At 46.3% G+C, this 23,162-nt stretch overlaps 1 protein-coding gene across 1 annotated transcript in view; it reads left to right on the forward strand.

Annotated features, from left to right (window-relative positions):
* Nucleotides 1–3,440: 3,440 nt before the first annotated feature.
* The window catches only part of LOC136791960 (lipoxygenase homology domain-containing protein 1-like), a 126,484-nt gene continuing 106,762 nt past the window's right edge, over nt 3,441–23,162 (forward strand). The window contains exons 1-5 of the mRNA XM_067014662.1: nt 3,441–3,567; nt 5,691–5,761; nt 5,919–6,060; nt 9,749–9,863; nt 16,663–16,743. Of these exons, the coding sequence (XP_066870763.1) occupies nt 3,441–3,567; nt 5,691–5,761; nt 5,919–6,060; nt 9,749–9,863; nt 16,663–16,743 (536 nt within the window). The remainder of the gene's footprint in view (nt 3,568–5,690; nt 5,762–5,918; nt 6,061–9,748; nt 9,864–16,662; nt 16,744–23,162) is intronic.

A 23,162-nucleotide genomic window follows, 5' to 3' on the forward strand; every position in this document is an offset into this window, starting at 1 on the left:
AAGGCCATGGGATTCTCTAAAAATATTTTGATTTCAGTTTTTTGAAAAAATTCCAATAAAAAGTTAAATTATTTTTTTCTCTGAATGGGTCCTCATGTAAAATGAACACTTTATTTCATTTTTTTTCTCTGAATGGATCCTCATGAAAAATGATATTTCCCTAGTGATTTCCCAGTAATCTTTAAGGTCTCCATCCTGAAGAGCCGAATGCATAATTAACAACGGAGGTCAAACCATATGGTGCCAGCAGGGGGCGTGCGTCACCCACACTTAAACTCCACTCCTATTCCTCAGTCAGTCTCTGAGGGGACCCTACACCATCCCTCAGCAGAAGAGAGGCGGTGGTAAAGTTGATCTTTCCTGAGTGATGACGTTTAGGGCCAGAAATGCCTTCCCCTGGTAGGGACTTGGGTGGATCCAAAACACAAAGCTGCCCCAGACTCTGGGGAGGCATGTGAGTGCTGACTGCTGCTTGGACGTCCTGCATCACCCAGGAGCTTTGAAAACTGCCCCAGTTTTCACTGTTCAGGCTGCCCCAGACTGAGTAAATCAAGATCTCTGGGACAACTCAGGCATCAGCATTTAAAAACTCTCCAGGTGGCTCTGATGCGCAGTCGGGGCTGTGCACCCCGGGACGGAAGCTTGTTAATCCTCCCCCATGGTCCCGGTGAGCTGATCAAGTGAGTGAGTTCACCTGGGACATACAGGTCACCGTGGCTCCAAATTTCAGTACATAGGAAAAACCCCTGGGAGGAGAGGGGGGGTGTTGAAAATGTAGATTCCAAGTTTCCCTCTCAGAGATTTTGATTCAGTGGTTGGGGGTAAGGGATCCGAAATTGGCATTTTGATGAGCTCTTCCGCAGAGTCTAATCCAGAGTCCTGGAATCCCACCTTAGGAAAAATTGACCTTGACAGCATCTCAGAGGGTAGGAGACTTGAGCACAGAGAAGGGGAGGTGGTGCCAGGGGCTCCTGGGTGCTGCGGCTCGGGGCTAAGGGTACTGTGGGTGGGCTCAGCTCCGGGCAGAGAGGTTGTGAGCCACAGAGATGACAGAGAGGAGCCGTGAAGGTCTTGTGGCTGTTGCAGACCAGCTCCCTCCTTCTCTCTGCATCCCACCTCAGGCTGGGGGGCCAGGCATGGCGGGCAGAGGCCCTCCTTCCCTCCTCAGTCCCCGGTGGTCTTGGGACAGAGTCCCCTCTGTCTGATCTAGGTTCTGCAGCAGAGCCTGGAGCTGGCGCATCACGGTGGCCACTAGCTGGGTGACCTGTCATGGTTCCTCAATGTCCACCTGCACCTGCCACTCAGTGTCATAGAATGTCCCAGCTCCCCGATGGAGAGTCTGCCAGGTCCAAATCCACAGAGGCCCCTGGAGCGCCCCCTGCTGTAGGCAGACAAGCAATGCTATCCAGCCCTCATACCTCTTGTGACACTGTCACCCCAGGCAGTGCTCCCGTCCTTCTTCCTGGATTGAGCTGAAACCTGCCTTTCTGTAATCACCACCTGCGGGTGTAAGATTGCCCTTTCAGCCTTAGTCTAGACAATCATTCACACTTGTAGACCCTTGAAATGTCCTCTTCTCCAGGCCAAATGTGCTCAGAACGATATTGACTCTGGAACACTTTACCAACCTATCGTGTAAAGTGTGTTTGCTTTTCAGCCCATTCTGTTTTCCTTGTAGCGGCTTTAGAGCTCTGCTGCAATTTGTTCATTCGTGCATCCATTCATTCACTGAACAAAGGGGTACTGAAGACCACAGTGTGACAGGCATCTTATAGGAACTGGGAACCTAACAGTGAGCAAGAGGGCACCAGCCCTGCCCTCACAGAGCTCACGGCTGGGAGAGGCGGGAGATGGGTAACAAGTAAGGAGGGCCTTATAAGACAGTCCTCCCAGGAAACTGGATTTTTCATCTGTTCACTAGTGTCTCTGATGTGTTAGTGTGGGTCGGGACCCACAGAGGAAGGAGGACACCGGCGGTTGGCCCTTGCCTACGGAACCCGAGGGAGGGCTTCTGGGACAATCTGAGATGATAACGAATCATCACACACAACCCACCACCCCCGCCCCCGCCATACAAAATAAGAAAGAGAGAAATCCTCAGTCATGAACATTTATTAAGCTTCTACTGTCTTCCAGAGGCTTCTGCTTACTGAGTCTTTTCTCCAAGTGCTCAATATGCTTTAGTGAGTCATTCTCCCCCTTTTATAGGCGGGGAGACAGGCTTACCCAGGCTGCACAGCCAGGAGGTGGTGGGCAGACCAGTTTTGTCTGATGACCTCACGCTGCCAGGACAGAGGAATGAGAGTTCCAAGTGGATTGAAAATTTCTAGCTTTCAGGATTTACGCAGAAATCTTAAATTCGGGTTGTAAGAAATCTTAATAAAATAAAATAAGCAAGGAAGAGGAGTCCAGTGGCCCTAAGGGAAACTTTCTTGCTGATCAGGGGGAGAGAGGGGCCTCTGGTTCTCTCTCTCTGACTCAGAATCCCCATGTGGGGCTGCAGGGAAGGTAAAGGCTGAGTGGGGTGAGCACACAGGTGAGCTCTCAGGGTTTCTATTATCTCCTTGCAAGCGCAGAGGGCAATATGGGTAAATGGAGAGCTCTTGTTAGAACAGATGCTGGTTAATCTTGCCGGCCTGTCGGGGCACTTTGGGGGTCACCTAGGACTCGATGGGCTTTGCCAGCGCCCTTGGCTCTGGCTGCAACACCAGGAACTCACGACTCAGAAAACACTTTGTGCGCCGTCTGAGTGCTCATCAGAGCAGCAGGTCTCTCCTGGCTGAACGGCCACTCTTGCAGAGCCAGCAGCCTTGAGGAGATGGAAGCAGAGAGGTGGAGAAGGATCCAGTAAAAACATTGCCTGCCCCGTAAGATGAGCAGAGGTCATGAATAATAGAGAGAAATGGAGTCCTCTGAGTCCTGGGGGCCCGGCTTGTTTGCGGCCCTGCCCTCCTCAGAAAGGCCTCAGGCCCTGGGGGCATCTTTCACTGGCCCTTGGGGCTGTGAGGCTGGGGCATCTTTATGGGAGGGGCCCCACCTGCCCCTGCGGGGGCCCTGCTGTGAGGCCAGGTAGGAAACAGATGCCAAGGGCTTGATGTCACCTGATTCTCCATGAAAGGGGGAGGGGGGCGGGTGGGGAAGGGAGAGGTAAGGAGGATAACCTGTCCTCAGTCCCCATGAATAAGTCATGAGACCCAAAGAGAACCCCACGGCAGGTGCAGAGGAAGGGGCCAGAGACAAGAAGGGCAGAGATAAAGCACCGAGGTTCTGCTCAGGGGCCAGCGAGGAGAGGGCAGCAGGACAGCTCTGTGGGCATGTGTGGGCTCTGGCCCACCCAGGCGGGTGCACGGGAGCCCCAGGTGAGAGGGACAGGGGTCCAAGGAGGTGCAAAGGTGTGGGCCCCTTGAGCCAGCGAGTGGCAGGAAGGGAGAGCTGGCAAAATGATGCCCCAGAAGAAAAAGAGAAAGAAGGACATCGACTTTCTAGCCCTGTATGAGCAGGAGCTGCTGAACTACGCCTCAGAAGATGACGAAGAGGAACTGGAGCACGATTACTACAAGGCCAGAGGTGTGCGGGGTCCTGGCCCGCGGGCTGGGGGGCACAGGCAGGGGCGGTGTGGCCCCTACCATCCTGTCCCTGGTTTTGAGGGAGGGATTTTAGGTTCCAACCCAACCCCTTTCTCGTGGATTATCCTGTTGGGTCTATACTACATCCCCCTTGGGGTACCCTGGGGCCTCCACTGTACCAAGGGTCACAGAGTCTTATTGGCACAGAATAGACTAGAACCGAAGCGTCCACACTCTCCAGGTCCTCCACGTCCCAGAAGCCATGTTCCCGCCTGGTCTCTGAGGTGTGGCCTGCGTCAGGCTGTGCAGAGACCTGTGGGAAGAGACCTGGTCACTCAGCAGGTGCCGAGCAGGGGCTGGGGGCCGCTGCCCACTGAGGCCAATGGAGGTGAGGGCCTGGGGCTTTGCAAGGTGATGGCCCTGGCCCACATGGGGAGGGCAGTTGGTGCTTTGGACCCAGGGCCCAGTCCTTCTAATCTCACCTTCCTCTGGGGTGTATGGGAGCTGCTTAGAAATGCTCTACCTGCTTGTCAGGTAAACCAGAGAAGGGGTGAACTGGGGACCCAGGAGCCAGTGTTGGTTTGCAGACAGCTTTTTTTTTTGCTTTGTTGTTTTTGTTGGTGTTGTTTTACTTTTACAGTTAAAAAAAAATATATGATTGACTGTGAATGCCCATAGGCAGCGGACTTTATAACTCATAGGTCTGTTTTACTCCTCAATGCTGCCTGCCTGGTCCCTGAAGGCATTTAAATTCTCGGCGCTTCCTCTAAACTGGCTTACTACTCCCTGTAAGCACCAGACTCCCCCATTCATTCGCCAGATAAGTATTGAATGCTTGCTCTGTGCCTGCCATGGGCTTGTTTGCCCTCCTTAATTCCTGTCTGCTGGGAGTTCCTTGATTATATCCGATTCTGTTGGGCTTGTGACCTCAGCCATCCTGACCTCTGTGCGGGGGAGTGGGGGGCCCTCCTTTATTTGTCCTGACTCCCAACCCAGCTCCCAGCACAGACCCAGGCTCAGAGAAGGTGATCGCTGCTATGGCACTATGAGGCTGTGACTCTGCTGAGGCCCCTTTCCTGGCGTGGTGTCCTGGGCCCCTTCTGGGGGTAGAGGTGGGTATTGTGGGGAGGAAAGAAGGACCTAGAACAAGTGAGGTATTACTGCCTTTTCTCAGCACGTGGGCTCCAAGCTCTGTCTGGTGGGGCTAGGGGCATTGAGGCTACATGTGCGGGCAGCACCCATAACAAATACTCTCAGCGTTGGGGTGATTTGCCCCAGCCAACAAGACGGCTGGTGAGAGCACTCGAAAACCTCTCATAGCCGCCATCCCGTCCACTTCTGTTCATGGGTTCTGCCTGCCTTAGTGTGACTCTGCGATCCTTCACAGCTTCCCTCTTCTTTTTACTCTTCTCAAAGCCTTTTCACTTGCATTCTCACTTTGAATCCTCAAGATCCCCTAGAACAGTCAAGGCAGGTGTGATTAGTCTCAGGTTAAGGACTGAGGCTCTGAGAACTGACGTGATTTCAACAAGGTCACAAGCGGGAGGCACAAGAACTTCAACGGTTCCCCAGTCCCCGCTTCAGGTCACGATGCTGTTCAGTAGAGCACGCTGAGCACTGTACCCATGTGGATCGGTTGAATCTTCACAACAACCCAACAAGGTGGGTTGGGTTCGTAAAACCTGCTTTTCCAGCTGAGGAAACTGAGGCACAGTGAAGTTAAGTAACATGCCTAAGATCACAAAGCTAGCAAGTAACAGACTTAGGATTTGAATCTTGCTGTTCTGGCTGGTCCTTACTCTTGTACTGTCCAATCTTGACTCTGCTAAAAATAGCTGGAGAAGAGCAAGCCAGGGTGGGTGCCATGCTGACATTTCTAAGAGACACAGACCCACTGACTCCGCAGTCAGCTACGGGACTGGGCGATAAATGTGTATGAGTCTGACAGTAGTCACTTGCTGAACTTTACCTGCACCGTCATTGTTACGCTCTCTGTTCTAGAACGATGTGTCGCCTACTCCCTCTGAGCACTGGGTTCTTGCATTATGTGGAGAATCTTGATCAGTGCCATGGGGAAGAAGAAGGAAGAGGAGAAAGGCCTAGGTTTCCTTCTCTGTTCCTCAGGTCACCTCCAGGCTACACTGGAGTTTACCAACAGCCGGAGGAAGGAGAGCAGCTCCCTCCATGCTCTGAGGGTAGGCTGAGGCTGGTGCACTGGTCTACCTCCTGACTAACACAGGGCCCGTGAGGGGAAGAGAGTGACTCCTACCAGAATCTGGGATCCGAAGGGACCTCAGAGGTCATCCTGCACAAACTCCTAGCCCTGGGGCCCCTTTCTCTCCTGTATCCCAGACAGGGGGCTACCCAGCGTCTGTTGGAATACAGTTTCTCAAGGCAGCCTTCCTTCTTGGGGATGTTGTTAATGGAGATGATGGTAGTGCTGTTGAAGATGATATTGATGTTGATGATGACAGCAATGGAGATGATGATGCTGGTGATGCTGGTGATGTGATGATGGTAACAGTTTACCACTTATGGAATGTATACCTTTCATCCAACTGCAAAGGAGTGTCTGTAAGATAAATTCCCAGAAGTGGAAATATGCTAGGTCAATGAGTATGAAAGTTGAAAACTTTGTTTTATTTGATTTAATCCTTATGATAATCCTTCAAGGAAGACATTCTCTCTCTTTCGGTGATGAGGAAAATGAATCTCAGAAAGAAATTTGGTTGAAATCATACAGCCAGTATGGTAGAATTGAGATTTACATACTGGTCAATTTACTTCCATAGTCCACATTCATTTCATTGATTGTTTCATTCATTCATTTGTTTTTTCATTCATTCATCCATGTAATTATTTATCGAGTGTCTCCTATTTGTCATGCTCTGTGCTAGGAGCAGCCCTAGTTGCTGTTGACAGTTCTTCTTTGTGCTGACCAGGGGATGTTACTAGTTGGGACCCTCCTCACTGGACCAAACAGAGTTTTGTGTCTTCCATGAGATATTTGTCTTCTCTAAGATAGTTCTTCCACTGTCTGAACTTTTTAAATTAAAAATTTTAAATTGAAGAATAATATACATATTATATATATGTATATACAGCACATTATAGAATATATATAATATGTATGTGCACATATATATTATATATGTAACATATATATATAGCACAAAACTCAAAAAGGAACAGCTGATGAATTTTTACACATGTGCATGCTTGTGTAACCACCATTCAGAACAGGACACAGAACATTTCTAACCTCCTGAAAGCTCCTTTACTCTTCTTCTCAGAGGTAATGGCCCTCCTGATTCTATCACATACGTTAGTTTTTTGCTCTTGAGCTTCATATAAATGGAATCACACAGTACACACTTTTTTGTGTGTCTAGCTTCTCTTTCACTCAACATTATATCCAAGAGATTTATCCATGTTGTGACTCGTTATATAGTTTGTTCCTTTTTATTATTTGTGTACTACTGCATTTTATAAATATATCACTATTTGTTTAACCATTCTATTGTTGATGGAATTGGGGGTTAGTTCCAGTTTTTAGCTATTATGGATAAAGCTGCTACAGATCTTGTACATATTTTTGGATGGACACATGCACTCATTTCTCTTGGATTTATAATTGGAAGTAGAATCACTGAGTCATAGGGCGGGCTTATGTTTAGTTACCAGGGCTTGTACCAATTTATACTCCCACCAGCAATGTATGAGAGTGCCAATGGCTCCACATTCTTGACAATGCTTAGTATTTGTCCATCTTTTTAATTTTAGCCATTCTGGTGGGTATATGTAGTGTCTCATGATAATTTTAATTTGCATTTCCCTTGTGAATAATGACGCTGAGCCCTTTTCCCTATGTTTATTGGCCATTTGGATATCCTCTTTTATGACATGCCTATTTAAGTCTTTTGCCCATTTTTCAACTTTATTGAAATATAATTAACAATAAAATGAATCTACTTTAAACGTGCCATTTGATGGGTATTGATAAATGTATACATCTATGTAACCACTAGCACCATTTATATATAGGGCATTTAAATTATCCCTCAAAAGTTCCACGTGCCCCTTCCCAGGCAACTCCCCCTAACTTCAACCCTAGGCAACCATGCTCTGCTTTCTGTTATAATAGATTAAAGTTCACATAGCTGGCATTACATGTCATGTAGTGCTTTGTGTTTGACATCTTTTGCTCCACATCGTGTGCTGGAGATTCATCCGTATTGCATATGTCAGTTGTTCATTCCTTTTTATCACTGAGTAGGATTCCACTGTATGGATATACCACACTTTAAAAAATTCATTCACTTGTTGATGCATTTAGGTTGTTTTTCCAGTTTAGAGCTATTATGAATACAGCCGCTGTGAAAGTTTGTGTGCAGATCTTTGTGTGGACATGTTCTTATTTCTCTTGGGTAAATACCTAAAAGGGGGATTTCTGGGTCTTATGGTAGGTGTATGTTTATCTTTAAAACAAAATATTGCCCATTAAAGCAATTGTGTGGTCTTTCTTTTTCTTACTGATTTGTGTGAATTCTTTACATTTTCAGAGTATGAGTCCTTTTTTTGGCGACAGGCAGACCCCAGAGATATTGTGGATTCGGTTCCAGAGCCCAGCAATGAAGCAAATATCACAATAAAGCGAGCCAATTTTTTGGTTTCCCAGTGCATATGAAAGTTATGTTTCACAGCATACTGTAGTCTATTAAGTGTACAATAGCATTATGTCTAAAAAATGTACATACCTTAATTTAGAAATATATTATTGCTAAAAAAATATGCTAACCATCGTCTGAGCCTTCGGCAAGTCAATCTTTTTGCAATAGTAACATCAAAGATTACTGATCAGAGATCATCATAACAAATGTAATAATAATGAAAAAGTTTGAAATATTGCGAGAATTACCAAAACGTGATACAGAGACAGGAGTGAGCAAATGCTGTTGGAAAAATGGCACCGATAGACTTGCTTGACACGGGGTTGCCACCAACCCTCCATTTGTTAAGAAACACGATATCTGTAAAGCACAATAAAGGGAATTGTGATAAAACAAGGTATTATGGTGGGATGCCTGTGTGTGCATTCCAAATATCTTCTAGTCTGTGGCTTGCCTTTTCATTCTCTTGATGGTCTTAATTTTAACTGTCTAATTTATCATTTTTTAATGGTTAGTGTCCTATATGAGAAGTAGCTCTGTACGCTTGGGGCAGCTATGGAGGTAGTTTCTTTATCCCCCTCCCATAGCCCAGACTCCTTTCTCTAAACCAGGCATCTCCAGGCCTATATGTCTTCTCTCATGTGATGTGGGTCTAGAATTTCCACCATGCTGGTTATTTTCCTATGAACACTCAGTTTGGAAACATCCTTGTGTATGTGCAAACCACATGGGCAACACTTCAGGTCCTGGAGTTATCTCAACGGGGGGCTCTAGGAGTTGTTTGCCCATCAGGAATCCCTGTGATGTAGACTGTGAGGAATGAAGGCTTTGGTTATCACAAGAGACAGGGAGTCACACAAATGTACTGCTTCCTTTCTCCCCCTCACGGGGAACTTCATCAGAACCAGGGACATCAAAAGAAAAGACATCGACAGCAAACAGAACAAGCTTCAAGGGGACAAAGAGAGGGGAAATCAGTGCCCCTGCCTACAGGGACTCACTGGCAAAGTTCTGCATCCCCCCCACTAAGATGTGTTATCCTGAGATTGCCGTGGCAACACCCAGGAGTTCACAGGAATTGAGGCCTGCAAGGCAGCCTTGTGTAGAGGGCAGAGAGAAAGGTGAGAGCCAGGGGTGGGCTCTGAAGAAGGTCTTGGCTAGGATGGCACCCATGTGCTGTGCTGGAAAGATCACAGACATGCACTGGGAGGCCTTGGGCTGGGCTCTGGTGTTGACATTGTGTATTGTGTGACCTGGGCTTGTGCCCTTGCCTGCAGTTTCCTTATCTGTAAAATGAATGTGCAGCATTAAGTGGGAGATTGTGGTCTCACAGCAGGGGTTGGTGTGGGTCTGACCCTGGCTCAGAGGCTCGCGGGTTGCAGCAGGGGTCCAGAGCGTGCTCTGTGGCTGGGCATCTCCCTGTGGATCTGGCAGGAGCTATGGCTTCTCTGAGCCCACGTAGGATTCTGGGCTTTCTTCTGAGCCTGCGGTCTGTCTTCTTTCCTCCTCCAGTGTACGAGGTGGTCACAGCCACGGGGGATGTTCGTGGTGCAGGGACCGATGCCAATGTCTTCATCACCATTTTTGGAGAGAATGGGCTCTCTCCCAAGCTCCATCTTACCAGCAAGTGAGTACCAACTCAGCCTTGGTGGGGTCCCGGGCTGTTAGTGGGGGTTGATAAAGTTCTGGAACCCATGAGAGAAGACAAGTGTGTCCACAGGTGTATTAAGTGGTGTGGGCCTTGCTAACAACCAAGCACGTGCCAGCCAGGCCTCTCCCAGTGATTTCCTTAGCTCCTCTCTTGATTTTTTTGTGTATAGTAATGCTTACTTTGGATCTCAGAATTCCCAAGAATTCATAGTAGCTGTCCTTTGATGTGGGAGAATAAGCTCTCAGGATCAAGAAACCTGGTCTAGGCCCAGCTTTACCATTTTGTTGCCATATAACTTTGGTCAAATCTCTTGGCATCCAAAGCCTTGGCTTCCTCATATGTCATCTGGAAGTGATAATCCTCATTTTACCAAACTCATAGGACTTTTGGGAAGAGGGGACAAGGTCATGCATGTGAGGGAGCCATGAGCTTAAATGCTCTGCCCCTACGTCTCACCTGGGACCAGCATCAAACTGAACCTGCTTGCCCGCTAACGCACACTCAAGTCAGTGCGTGTGTTTGCGTAGATGCGCACGCGCGTGTGTGTATGTGCACACTTGTGCCCTCCATTTCATTGTGTCCCATTGAGAGCAGAGGCTGCTGTCTCTTCCTTTCCATCCCCCCCCCCACCACACATGTGCACACACAGTTACTACACCTGGCAACATTCTAGCGGAATCATGGAATTCCAGAGATGGCCAGGGACCTCACTGGTGGCCTGGGCAGCTGTTTTTCACCCTGTGCTGAGTGGAAAAGGGGATTGGTCCGTTCGTTTTGGGGCTCCCAATTCCCTAGCATTCCTCCCCCTGGAGCAGCTTGACTTATGCTTATCATATCCACCGAGTTTCTCAGTCAGATTCTCTATGCACCATGGGCTCTGTAGCCAAGAAAAATTTGAAGGCAACTAAATCTATTCCAACCCGCTCACGGGGAATCTGGGGCCTAGAGGGGAAAGGTGAGCAGCTCTGAGTCATGGAGCTTTTGATGGTAAAGCTGGTCCTCAAACCCCAAGGTCTTGATGCAGACTTTTCCTCAAGTACATGACTCCGTGGCCCTAGAAGGTGTGTGGGAGACTCCCCTGCAGGCCTCCTGGGGCTCCAGGGTGTGACCTCTGGGGTTTATAGCTTGGCACCTCCAGGGGCGGCAGGCGAAGCAGTAGAAAGGTGGGTCCACAGGCCAGGAGATCCACAAACTCTGTGCTTAGCAGACTGACCAGACCCAGTGGAACACATTTACCCTGAAGGCAGCCTCTGGTGTAAATGCGGCAGCGTTGAGGCAGGCATAACATCCTATTTTGTCCATTTCCGCAGAACAGGGTACCTGCCTTCTTGTACTGCTTACACTGCGGAGTGACTCGCTTGTGGAAGCCCTTTTCTCCAGTGCTGTGGGCACGGTAAAGAGAATACATGAAATGTCCATCCTCTCTGCCATGTGTTCTCCCCGGGGTGCACCCCTCTAGGGAGAAGACACTAGACTCTGGGGAGTTGGCCAGCTTTGTTTCTGGAGTCCCCAGCCTGTCTTTTTTTTTAAACAAAAAGAGTCATTTCCCCTCTTGTGGTGGTTCCTCACTGGCTTTCCTCCTTTCATGCACCTGGATCCTCGGACTCTCCCCCCTCACCTTTTTCCTCTGTCAAAACACCTTCTCAGGAAGGTCCCCAGAGTCAACTTTTATAACCTCATGGGAAGCTCTGTCACTGTGACCCCTCTCCCTGGGAGTCTGAGTTCCAGCCTTCCTTCTCAATGGGAAGGAAAGCTGCATCATGGTAGAAGGGTCTCAGGCATGACTGAGCTGGCAGGGCTCCGGGTGGTTCTGAAACCACACAAAGGCAGCCAGATCCTCTGAGATAGCCTGCATGTAGGAATCAACTTGCCCCCAATTACTCCATGGGTCTGGTGGTGGGGGTCTCTCCTGTATCGGTGTCCTGCTCCAAGCTGGGCATCAGGGGGCACAGATTAGGCCAGGATCCCAATCCAGCTGGTCCAGAGGGTTCTTCAGGAGCCCGCAGGAAATGGGTAGTTTCAGGGATACAGGCACGTTTGCAGCATCAGCTGTGTGTCCTTGGAGAGGCTGGAGAGGTGATGCATAGGTAGAGCCAGAGGATGATGGGAGGTCTGTTTTGTGCCTGCAGCACCTATCCCAGTTCTTTGCAAATAGAGCTCACTAAATGATTTGGTATCGATGTGGCTAGAATAGGACTCTACAGGGAAGGATATGTGATCTGGACCTCGACAGGTGAAAAGGACTCATAGAGGAGGAGCAGAAAGAGGGTATTTTAGATGAGGGGGAACAGCTTGAAAAAGTATGGAGGCCACAAGGGACATTGCAGACCAATGGGGGCTGGATGGGGACTTACTGGCTGCACGGAGGGGCAGAGAGGAGGGAGGTGGGAAAGGCAGGGGAGGACCAGACTGGAGAAGGCCTTGTGGAGACTTGACGTACTGTGCAGACAAGAGGGTTAATCTGACCGCGGTGAGCAGGATAAACGGGGAAAGAGGAGACCAGAGTCTGGCTGCTGCAAGACCCGAGAAATTGCCTATAAAGAGAATCACATAGACACAATCCTCACCATCTGAGACCCTTCCAATTCAAGATGGAGATCTCGAGTCTGGGAGGGGAGCACTGCTTTCCGAGGAAGTCCAGGTTGCTGTGTAACCAACATGCAGACGGCCACGGAGGTCACCGAGCTCTGTGAGATTTAGATGCAGTTAGCCCAGCCCAGCCCTCACCCTCAGCAGTCCCTGGGGTCTGGCTCACAATGCCCACGGGTCTCGAAATCTCCTCTCCTCTCATTGTCTGCTGCTGTTCCCTCCTTGCCACACTGTGCCACCCCAAACCCACACCCACACCCCTGTGTCAACTGGAACTGAGCTCCTTTTCTTAGTTTTACGACCACAAACACACACACATACATCCACGCAAGCACACACACACACACGCGCACACCTACACACATGCACACACGTACACACACAAACTACAAGGCATTTTGGGGTGCATCAGACTTCACTGATAACTCGGGGTGCCAGAGTTCACATGGAAGCAACACAGACAACTTAAAATGGAATACTAGATAGACCCCCCGCCTGCTCACACCAAGGTCTTAAAGTTAAGCCACCACCCTTCCAGCAAGTTCTCCCCAACCCCTTTCTCTGCAGCCTCTGGCCGTGTCTCTCACCCCACCTTTCTCTCCTGCCTCCCCCTCATCCTCTTTCTTCTCTCTCCCATCAATTCCACTCTTTCTTGTGGCCTTTCTCCTCTGCCCCAGGCCTTTACCTTCTACTCCCGGGTGGCTTATTAGGATTTTTTATTCTCCAATACAAAACAATTCCTGCTGCAAGAAGAACCTCGGTGCCTGATGTTAATGCTGATTGTTCCCACCCTCATGGTCTGGGGTCTGAATTCCTCGGCACACATTGGACCCTCTCTTAGGCAGCAAAGAGTGGGACACGTTCACTTCTATTCCCCTGCTAGCTGACCTCTGCCCTGACCTCCACACTAGCGAAGTGCCAACAGCTCTGGATCCCAGAGGAAGCCCCCTTCTCCAGGACCACCCCCAACAATGAGTCACATGTTTAGGATATGGCAAGAGGATGGCATCTCATGTATCTTCTGGAACACGGTTCTCCTGTTGAGAATTCGCCAACTGCGAGTGTGGTAGAATCCTGGCATTTTAGCCTGCTGGCTCTGCCCAGGGGGTAGCTAAAATGCCCTGTGCTGCCTGGAAAGGGTGGGATCCCTGTGGAACGGCAGGCACGGGCAGGGAGCTGTGTCCTGCATTTGAGGATTGACCAGGAGCCGTGGAAAACCTGCCATCTCCCACAGGAAATGTGAAGAAGTGTCTATTTCTGATGTTTCTTTGGCCAGGCACCTCTGTCATTTGCTATTTCCACACCGCCTTCAGTCAGTTTTCTGAAACCCACCAGCATTTGCATTCTGACTTATTGGAAGGGAGGATTTCGGAGTCTGACCCCGAGTGGGCTGGGGTTGGAGCTCATCTGGGATTGTTTTGGCCCCTTCCTGAGAGGAGGGAGTCTGTAGAGCCCTGTCTCTGCAGTCCTTTGCTTTCCCTTCTCTGAAGAGAGACCCCTGCAGTGCAGAAGGTTTTGCTCTTGTCCGCCAGGATATTGGTCTCCATGTTGTAAACACTGTGGATGATTGCGTCACATCCTGTGATGCCCTGGATGCTCCAGTGTGGTCCTGAGACAGCGTGGAGCACACCTTCTGCCCATCCTGGAGAACCTTTCCTCCTCGTTTCCCTTCTTCCACCTCGCTTTTTTTTTTTTTTTTGTGCGGCACGCGGGCCTCTCACTGTTGTGGCCTCTCCCATTGCAGAGCACAGGCTCCGGACGCGCAGGCTCAGCGGCTACGGCTCACGGGCCCAGCCGCCCCATGGCATGTGGGATCTTCCCGGACCGGGGCACGAACCCGTGTCCCCTGCATCGGCAGGTGGACTCTCAACCACTGCGCCACCAGGGAAGCCGCACCTCGCTTTTTAAAATTTCTTTTCTGAGTGACTGTAAAGCAGCATGGTCGATTATTTAACAAACACGCTGGAAAGTGCCAATCCACATTCCACCTGGTCGCATGCACAGGGCCTTTTTGAAGGTGTGGAACTCCCCTTGCTGGATACAGCTGCTGGAGCTGGAACTCTTATGAGAAGCACCCTAAAAAGTCAGCTGCTTTCCTTCCAAATCACACCTTGTCTTTTCCTTTCCAAATCACCCTCCTCTTCCCCTACTCATTGGCATTGGTTGTTTCCCAAATTCCATGCACCCTCAGCAGATGAAGCCCAGCGAGCCTCAAATTCATTCTGAAGAATTCACCACAAGCAGCTGTGGGCCAGATGGAGCGGGAGTTTCTGAAACAGGGGATTGTGCTTTTTTCATAATTACGAAAACAAGATGTGCTCCCTTCAGAAAACTGAAAAAAATGAACACAAGAATAAATAACCAGCACTTCATAATAGTCTTATTATGTAGATATGATGTTTTTGTATACATCCTCCCCCTCTTTATTGTTTTTAAGTGAACTTGGTGTCCTTTTTGTATTGGTTGTTTTTTATACATTCTATTTTTAACCTGCTTTTTCTTTTAAGCCTATTTTATAAACTGTTTCTGTTGTATTAAATACTCTTTCACAATAGGATTTTTAATGGCTGCATAATATTCCATCATAGAGCTTCCCAGGGTGACTGCTTTGTAGGGTATTTATATGATATAGAGACTCCCGTCTATTCTAAAAATTGATTTCCTTGTCTTGTATACTGAAACAGAAAATACCTCTTATTCATTTCCTTGTTTCCCATTCACACAGTCCTGATGCACATAATCGATGTTCATGTGTTTTGCAAGTCATTTAACAACTGCTTTGACTCTGCAACAGAATACAGGCCATGTTGTCACTCACCCTTGGAAGTGAGATTCTGACAGGTCCATGTCGCCAGCCTGGGGACAGACCTTTTCACTCCAGCAGAACCCGGAAGTTCCCGCCACTCTCTCCTCCCACTCTGTTCCCTGGGCTACACCACTAGGGGCTCTTCTCCCTGACAAGGCGACCTCGGTGCACATTTTCACCTGATTTTGTGAGCTCTGCACTGCTTTAGGAGGGCCCTGGGCCCCATGTCTCATGACATGCCCACCATAAGGAAATATCTCCCCAGACCAGACCGTTTGCCAGAGTGGGTCTGTTTGCAGAATCACAGCTTCTGGGTCTCTAGAACCTTAAAAGCCTGTTACTGAGAGAGTCTGAGCCTTTGCTGCCTTGGGGAGAAGGCCTTTCACCACTCTCTTTATTTTGAAACACGTGATGGCTAATAAACAGACATATCTTCTGCGTTTTTCTTTTCCCACGGGCTGTGTGCTGGTGCTGAAAGCCCTGGCCGGGAGCACTGAGGGAGGAGCCACAGCTCTCAGCCCTGTGAGGCCTTCACTGTGGGAGCAGGAAGAGCCACAAGCAGGCCTGGGCTCAAGCGGCAGGCGTCCTGGCCTACACAGAGGACAGAGCAGATGTCCACGTGAGATTCAGGCTTCCACTCCCAGAGGCCTCGGTGCTCCAGCCTTCCTGTGTCTAAGCTGATGGATGCTAGGACGCTCCCGAGTCTGGACTTGCTTGGGCTTCTCATTGAGGAACATCTCAGGTGCACTTGCTTCTGTTTGCACCGTCTGTGGGATGCCAGATATTCATTCCCTTACTGCCCCCACTTCCCTGGTCGCTGGTTTGGGTTGAGTGTTTCCTTCCTTGGAATGGCAGGACCATGGCCCACCACCCAAGGTTTGCATCCACTTGGGGCTGCCATTGCAACTCTTCCCAGCAAGAGCAAGGCAGGTGAGGAGGAGAGGCCAGGAGGCCTGCAGACCCAAGAGCACCATGGCATTTATCACACCTTCCTTCCTCCTCCACTCTCCCAACCCAGACCAACCACAGAGCATTGGATCATGACTTTGGACATCCAGGTTCTGGTCTCAGCTCTGCTACCAACTAGCAATTTACTTGCTTGTAAAATGGGGCTAATGTTGCCCACCATACTTGCCTTAATGACACATAGCAAGGATCCCATAAGAACCTGGGCATGAAAGCAAGGAATGAATACTAACCATCCTTGCTCTCCACCTCTCCAAACCATGTCAGAAAGGAATCTCAGAATGGGATTGGCTGCCAGTAGCACTTCCTGGAGTGGGATGGTGGAGGAAGTAGGGGGATGCCAGCCTTTGGCTCTCCTCCAGGGCCTGTGAGCCAAGTGCTGGTCTGTGCTAACTGTGCATACCTTCATTGCAGGAGCGAATCTGCCTTTGAGAAAGCCAACATCGATGTGTTCCGGGTGAGAACCAATAATGTGGGCCTCATCTACAAAATCAGGTGAGAACCTGGCCCCTGACCAGGTTAGGTGAGAGGAAGGCGAGTAGAATAGGAACTGATTTCACTACTGACACTTTTGGGTATTGATGGCTCTCCTGACGTCATCTGAGGGGTGACCAAAGGCCCAAATCTTTCCCTCCCACTCTGAGTCATTGTGCCCTAAATTTACCCATTAGAGTTTCACTTCTTTGGGTTAAGACAACTTGAGACAATTTTTCACACACTTGGGAAATATGCTCTGAAAAACCCTAGCAAAGTGATTAGTAGACTCAGTCTAGATTGCCTTCATTCAAATTTCTGCCCTGCCATTTACAAGTTGTGGGACTTTGGGAAGGTTTCCTCTCCAAGCCTCAGTTTCCTTGTCTGTAATAATGGTGCCCAGCTCCTAGGGCACCACTAGAGTTAGTGAGAACTCAATGAGTCAGTGTCTAGAATTTTTTTTTTTTAAACATCTTTATTGGAGTATAACTGTTTTACAATAGTGTGTTAGTTTTTCCTTTACAACAAAGTGAATCAGTTATACATATACATATGTTCCCATATCTCTTCCCTCTTGCATCACCCTCTCTCCCACCCTCCCTATCCCACCCCTCTAGGTGGTCACAAAGCACAGAGGTGATCTCCCTGTGCTATGTGGCAGCTTCCCACTAGCTATCTAATTTACATTTGGTAGTGTATATATGTCCCTGCCACTCTCCCACTTCATCACAGCCCACCCTTCCCCCTCCCCATATCCTCAAGTCCATGCTCTAGTAAGTCTGTGTTTTATTCCTGTCCTACCACTAATCTCTTCATGACATGTTTTTCCCTTAGAGTCCATATATATGTGTCAGCATACGGTATTTGTTTTTCTCCTTCTGACTTACTTCACTCTATATGACAGACTCCAGGTCCATCCACCTCATTATAAATAACTCAGTTTCATTTCTTTTTATGCTGAGTAATATTGCATTGTATATATGTGCCACATCTTCTTTATCCATTCATCTGTTGATGGACACTTAGGTTGCTTCCATGTCCTGGCTATTGTAAATAGAGCTGCAATGAACATTTTGGTACATGACTCTTTTTGAATTATGGTTTTCTCAGGGTATATGCCCAGTAGTGGGATTGCTGGGTCGTATGGTAGTTCTATTTGTAGTTTTTTAAGGAACCTCCATACTGTTCTCCATAGTGGCTGTATCAACTTACATTCCCACCAGCAGTGCAAGAGGGTTGCCTTTTCTCCACAACCTCTCCAGCATTTATTGTTTCTAGAGTTTTTGATGATGGCCAATCTGACCGGTGTGAAATGATATCTCATTGTAGTTTTGATTTGCATTTCTCTAATGATTAATGATGTTGAGCATTCTTTCATGTGTTTGTTAGCAATCTGTATATCTTCTTTGGAGAAATGTCTATTTAGTTCTTCTGCCCATTTTTGGATTGGGTTGTTTGTTTTTTTGTTATTGAGCTGCCTGAGTTGCTTATAAATTTTGGATATTAATCCTTTGTCAGTTTCTTCATTTGCAAATATTTTTTCCCATTCTGAGGGTTGTCTTTTGGTCTTGTTTATAGTATCTTTTGCTGTGCAAAAGCTTTTAAGTTTTATTAGGTCCCATTTGTTTATTTTTGTTTTGATTTCCATTTCTCTAGGAGATGGGTCAAAAAGGATCTTGCTGTGATTTATGTCGTAGAGTGTTCTGCCTATGTTTTCCTCTAAAAGTTTGATAGTGTCTGGCCTTACATTTAGGTCTTTAACCCATTTTGAGTTTATTTTTGTGTGTGGTGTTAGGGATTGTTCTAATTTCATACTTTTACATGTAGCTGTCCAGTTTTCCCAGCACCACTTATTGAAGAGGCTGTCTTTTCTCCACTGTATATCCTTCCCTCCTTTATCAAAGATAAGGTGACCATATGTGTGTGGGTTTATCTCTGGGCTGTCTATCCTGTTCCATTGATCTATATTTCTGTTTTTGTGCCAGTACCATACTGTCTTGATTACTGTAGCCTTGTAGTAGAGTCTGAAGTCAGGGAGCCTGATTCCTCCAGCTCCATTTTTCATTCTCAAGATTGCTTTGGCTATTCGGGGTCTTCTGTGTTTCCATACAAACTGTGAAATGTTTTGTTCTAGTTCTGTAAAAAATGCCAGTGGTAATTTGATAGGGATAGCATTGAATCTGTAGATTGCTTTGGGTAGTAGAGTCATTTTCACAATGTTGATTCTTCCAATCCAAGAACATGGTATATTTCTCCACCTATTTGTATCATCTTTAATTTCTTTCATCAGTGTCTTATAGTTTTCTGCATACAAGTCTTTTGTCTCCTTAGGTAGGTTTATTCCTAGATATTTTATTCTTTTTGTTGCAATGGTAAATGGGAGTGTTTTCTTAATTTCACTCTCAGATTTCTCATCATTAGTGTATAAGAATGCCAGAGATTTCTGTGCATTAATTTTGTATCCTGCAACTTTACCAAATTCATTGATTAGCTCTAGTAGTTTTCTGGTAGCATCCTTAGGATTCTCTATGTATAGTATCATGTCATCTGCAAACAGTGACAGCTTTACTTCTTCTTTTCCTATTTGGATTCCTTTTATTTCTTTTTCTTCTCTGATTGCTGTGGCTAGAACTTCCAAAACTATGTTGAATAAGAGTGGTGAGAGTGGGCAACCTTGTCTTGTTCCTGATCTTAGTGGAAATGGTTTCAGTTTTTCACCATTGAGAACGATGCTAGCTGTGGGTTTGTCATATATGGCCTTTATTATGTTGAGGAAAGTTCCCTGTATGCCTACTTTCTGCAGGGTTTTTATCATAAATGAGTGTTGAATTTTGTCAAAAGCTTTCTCTGCATCTATTGAGATGATCATATGGTTTTTCTCCTTCAGTTTGTTGATATGGTGTATCACGTTGATTGATTTGCGTATATTGAAGAATCCTTGCATTCCTGGAATAAACCCCACTTGATCATGGTGTATGATCCTTTTAATGTGCTGTTGGATTCTGTTTGCTACTATTTTGTTGAGGATTTTTGCATCTATGTTCATCAGTGATATTGGCCTGTAGTTTTCTTTCTTTGTGACGTCTTTTTCTGGTTTTGGTATAAGGGTGATGGTGGCCTCATGGAATGAGTTTGGGAGTGTTCCTCCCTCTGCTATCTTTTGGAAGAGTTTGAGAAGGATAGGTGTTAGCTCTTCTCTAAATGTTTGATAGAATTCGCCTGTGAAGCCATCTGGTCCTGGGCTTTTGTTTGTTGGAAGATTTTTAATCACAGTTTCAATTTCAGTGCTTGTGATTGGTCTGTTCATATTTTCTATTTCTTCCTGGTTCAGTCTCGGCAGGTTGTGCATTTCTAAGAATTTGTCCATTTCTTCCAGGTTGTCCATTTTATTGCCATACAGTTGCTTGTAGTAACCTCTAATAATCTTTTGTATTTCTGCAGTGTCAGTTGTTACATCTCATTTTTCATTTCTAATTCTATTGATTTGAGTCTTCTCCCTTTTATTCTTGATGAGTCTGGCTAATGGTTTATCAATTTTATTTATCTTCTCAAAGAACCAGCTTTTAGTTTTATTGATCTTTGCTATTGTTTCCTTCACTTCTTTTTCATTTATTTCTGATCTGATCTTTATGATTTCTTTCCTTCTGCTAAATTTGGGGTTTTTTTGTTCTTCTTTCTCTAATTGCTTTAAGTGTAAAGTTAGGTTGTTTATTAGAGATGTTTCCTGTTTCTTAGGGTATGATTGTATTGCTATAAACTTCCCTCTTAGAACTGCTTTTGCTGTATCCCATAGGTTTTGGGTCGTCGTGTCTCCATTGTCATTTGTTTCTAAGTATTTTTTGATTTCCTCTTTGATTTCTTCAGTGATCACTTCGTTATTAAGTAGTGTATTGTTTAGCCTCCATGTGTTTGTATTTTTTACAGATCTTTTCCTGTAATTGATATCTAGTCTCATAGCATTGTGGTCGGAAAAGATATTTGATACGATTTCAATTTTCTTAAATTTGCCAAGGCTAGATTTGTGACCCAAGATATGATTGATCCTGGAGAATGTTCCATGGGCACTTGAGAAAAATGTGTATTCTGTTGTTTTTGGATGGAATGTCCTATAAATATCAATTAAGTCCATCTTGTGTAATGTATCATTTAAAGCTTGTGTTTCCTTATTTATTTTCATTTTGGATGATCTGTCCATTGGTGAAAGTGGGGTGTTAAAGTCCCCTACTATAATTGTGTTACTGTTGATTTCCCCTTTTATGGCTGTTAGTATTTGCCTTATGTATTGAGGTGCTCCTATGTTGGGTGCATAAATATTTACAATTGTTATATTTTCTTCATTGATCGATCCCTTGATCATTATGTAGTATCCTTCTTTGTCTCTTGTAATAGACTTTATTTTAAAGTCTATTTTGTCTGATATGAGAATTGCTACTCCAGCTTTCTTCTGATTTCCATTTGCATGGAATATCTTTTTCCATCCCCTTACTTTCAGTCTGTATGTGTCCCTAGGTTTGAAGTGGGTCTCTTGTAGACAGCATATATATGGGTCTTGTTTTTGTATCCATTCAGCCAGTCTGTGTCTTTTGGTGGGAGCATTTAATCCATTTACATTTAAGGTAATTATCGATATGTATGTTCCTATTACCATTTACTTAATTGTTTCAGGTTGTTCTTGTAGGTCTTTTCCTTCTCTTGTGTTTCTTGTCTAGAGAAGTTCCTTTAGGATTTGTTGTAGAGTTGGTTTGGTGGTGCTGAACTCTCTCAGCTTTTGCTTGTCTGTAAAGGTTTTAATTTCTCCATCAAATCTGAATGAGATCCTTGCTGGGTAGAGTAATCTTGGTTGTAGGTTTTTTTCCTTCATCACTTTAAATATGTCCTGCCACTCCCTTCTGGCTTGTAGAGTTTCTGCTGAAAGATCAGATGTTAACCTTATGGGGATTCCCTTGTGTGTTATTTGTTGTTTTTCCCTTGCTGCTTTTAATATGTTTTCTTTGTATTTAATTTTTGACAGTTTGATTATTATGTGTCTTGGCGTGTTTCTCTTTGGGTTTATCCTGTATGGGACTCTCTGTGCTTCCTGGACTTGATTGACTATTTCCTTTCCTATATTAGGGAAGTTTTCAACTATAATCTCTTCAAATATTTTCTCAGTCCCTTTCTTTTTCTCTTCTTCTTCTGGGACCCCTATAATTCGAATGCTGGTGCGTTTAATGTTGTCCCAGAGGTCTCTGAGACTGTCCTCAGTTCTTTTCATTCCTTTTTCTTTCTTCTGCTCTGCATTAGTTATTTCCACTATTTTATCTTCCAGGTCACTTATCCGTCCTTCTGCCTCAGTTATTCTGCTATTGATCCCATCTAGAGTATTTTTCATTTCATTTATTGTGTTGCTCATCGTTGCTTGCTTCCTCTTTATTTCTTCTAGGTCCTTGTTAACTGTTTCTTGCAATTTGTCTATTCTATTTCCAAGATTTTGAATCATCTTTACTATCATTATTCTGAATTCTTTTTCAGGTAGACTGCCTATTTCCTCTTCATTTGTTAGGTCTGGTGTCTTTTCATCTTGCTCCTTCATCTGTTGTGTGTTTTTCTGTCTTCTCATTTCGCTTATCTTACTGTGTTTGGGGTCTCCTTTTTGCAGGCTGCAGGTTCGTCGTTCCCTCTGTTTTTGGTGGGTGTCCCCAGTGGCTAAGGTTGGTTCAGTGGGTTGAGTAGGTTCTCTGGTTGGGGGTCTAGTGCCTCTGTTCTGGTGGATGAGGCTGGATCTTGTCTTTCTGGTGGGCAGGTCCACGTCTGCTGGTGTGTTTGGGGATGTTGGTAGCCTTATTATGATTTTAGGCAGCCTCTCTGCTAATGGATGGGGCTGTAGACCTGTCTTGCTCTTTGTTGGGAATAGGGTGTCCAGCACTGTTCGTTGCTGGTCCTTGAGTGAAGCTGGGTCTTGGTGTTGAGATGGAGATCTCTGGGAGATTTTCGCTGTCTGATATTACGTGGAGCTGGGAGGTCTCTTGTGGATTAGTGTCTTGAGGTTGGTTCTCCCACCTCAGAGACACAGGCCTGGTGCCTGGTTGGGGCGCCAAGAGCCTTTAATCCACACGGCTCAAAATAAAAGGGAGAAAAAATAGAAAGGAAAGAAAAGGAAGGAAGGAAGGAAGGAGGGAGGGAGGGAAGGAAGGAAGAAAGGAAGGAAGAAATGAAGGATGAAAGCAAGAAAGGAAGGAAGGAAGGTGGAGAGGAGGAAAGGGAGGAAGGAAGAGAGGAAGGGAGGAAGGGGGAAGGAAGGAAGAAGGGAGGGAAGGAGGGAAGAAAGGAAGGAAGAAAGGAAGAAAGAAAGGGAGAAGACAAAGTAGAATAAAGTATAGTTATTAAAATAAAAAATAATTATTAAGAAGAAAAATTTATATTAAAAAAAAAAAACAGGGCTTCCCTGGTGGTGCAGTGGT

This window comes from Kogia breviceps, chromosome 15 (genome assembly GCF_026419965.1).
Source record: "Kogia breviceps isolate mKogBre1 chromosome 15, mKogBre1 haplotype 1, whole genome shotgun sequence".
NCBI lineage: Eukaryota > Metazoa > Chordata > Mammalia > Artiodactyla > Physeteridae > Kogia > Kogia breviceps.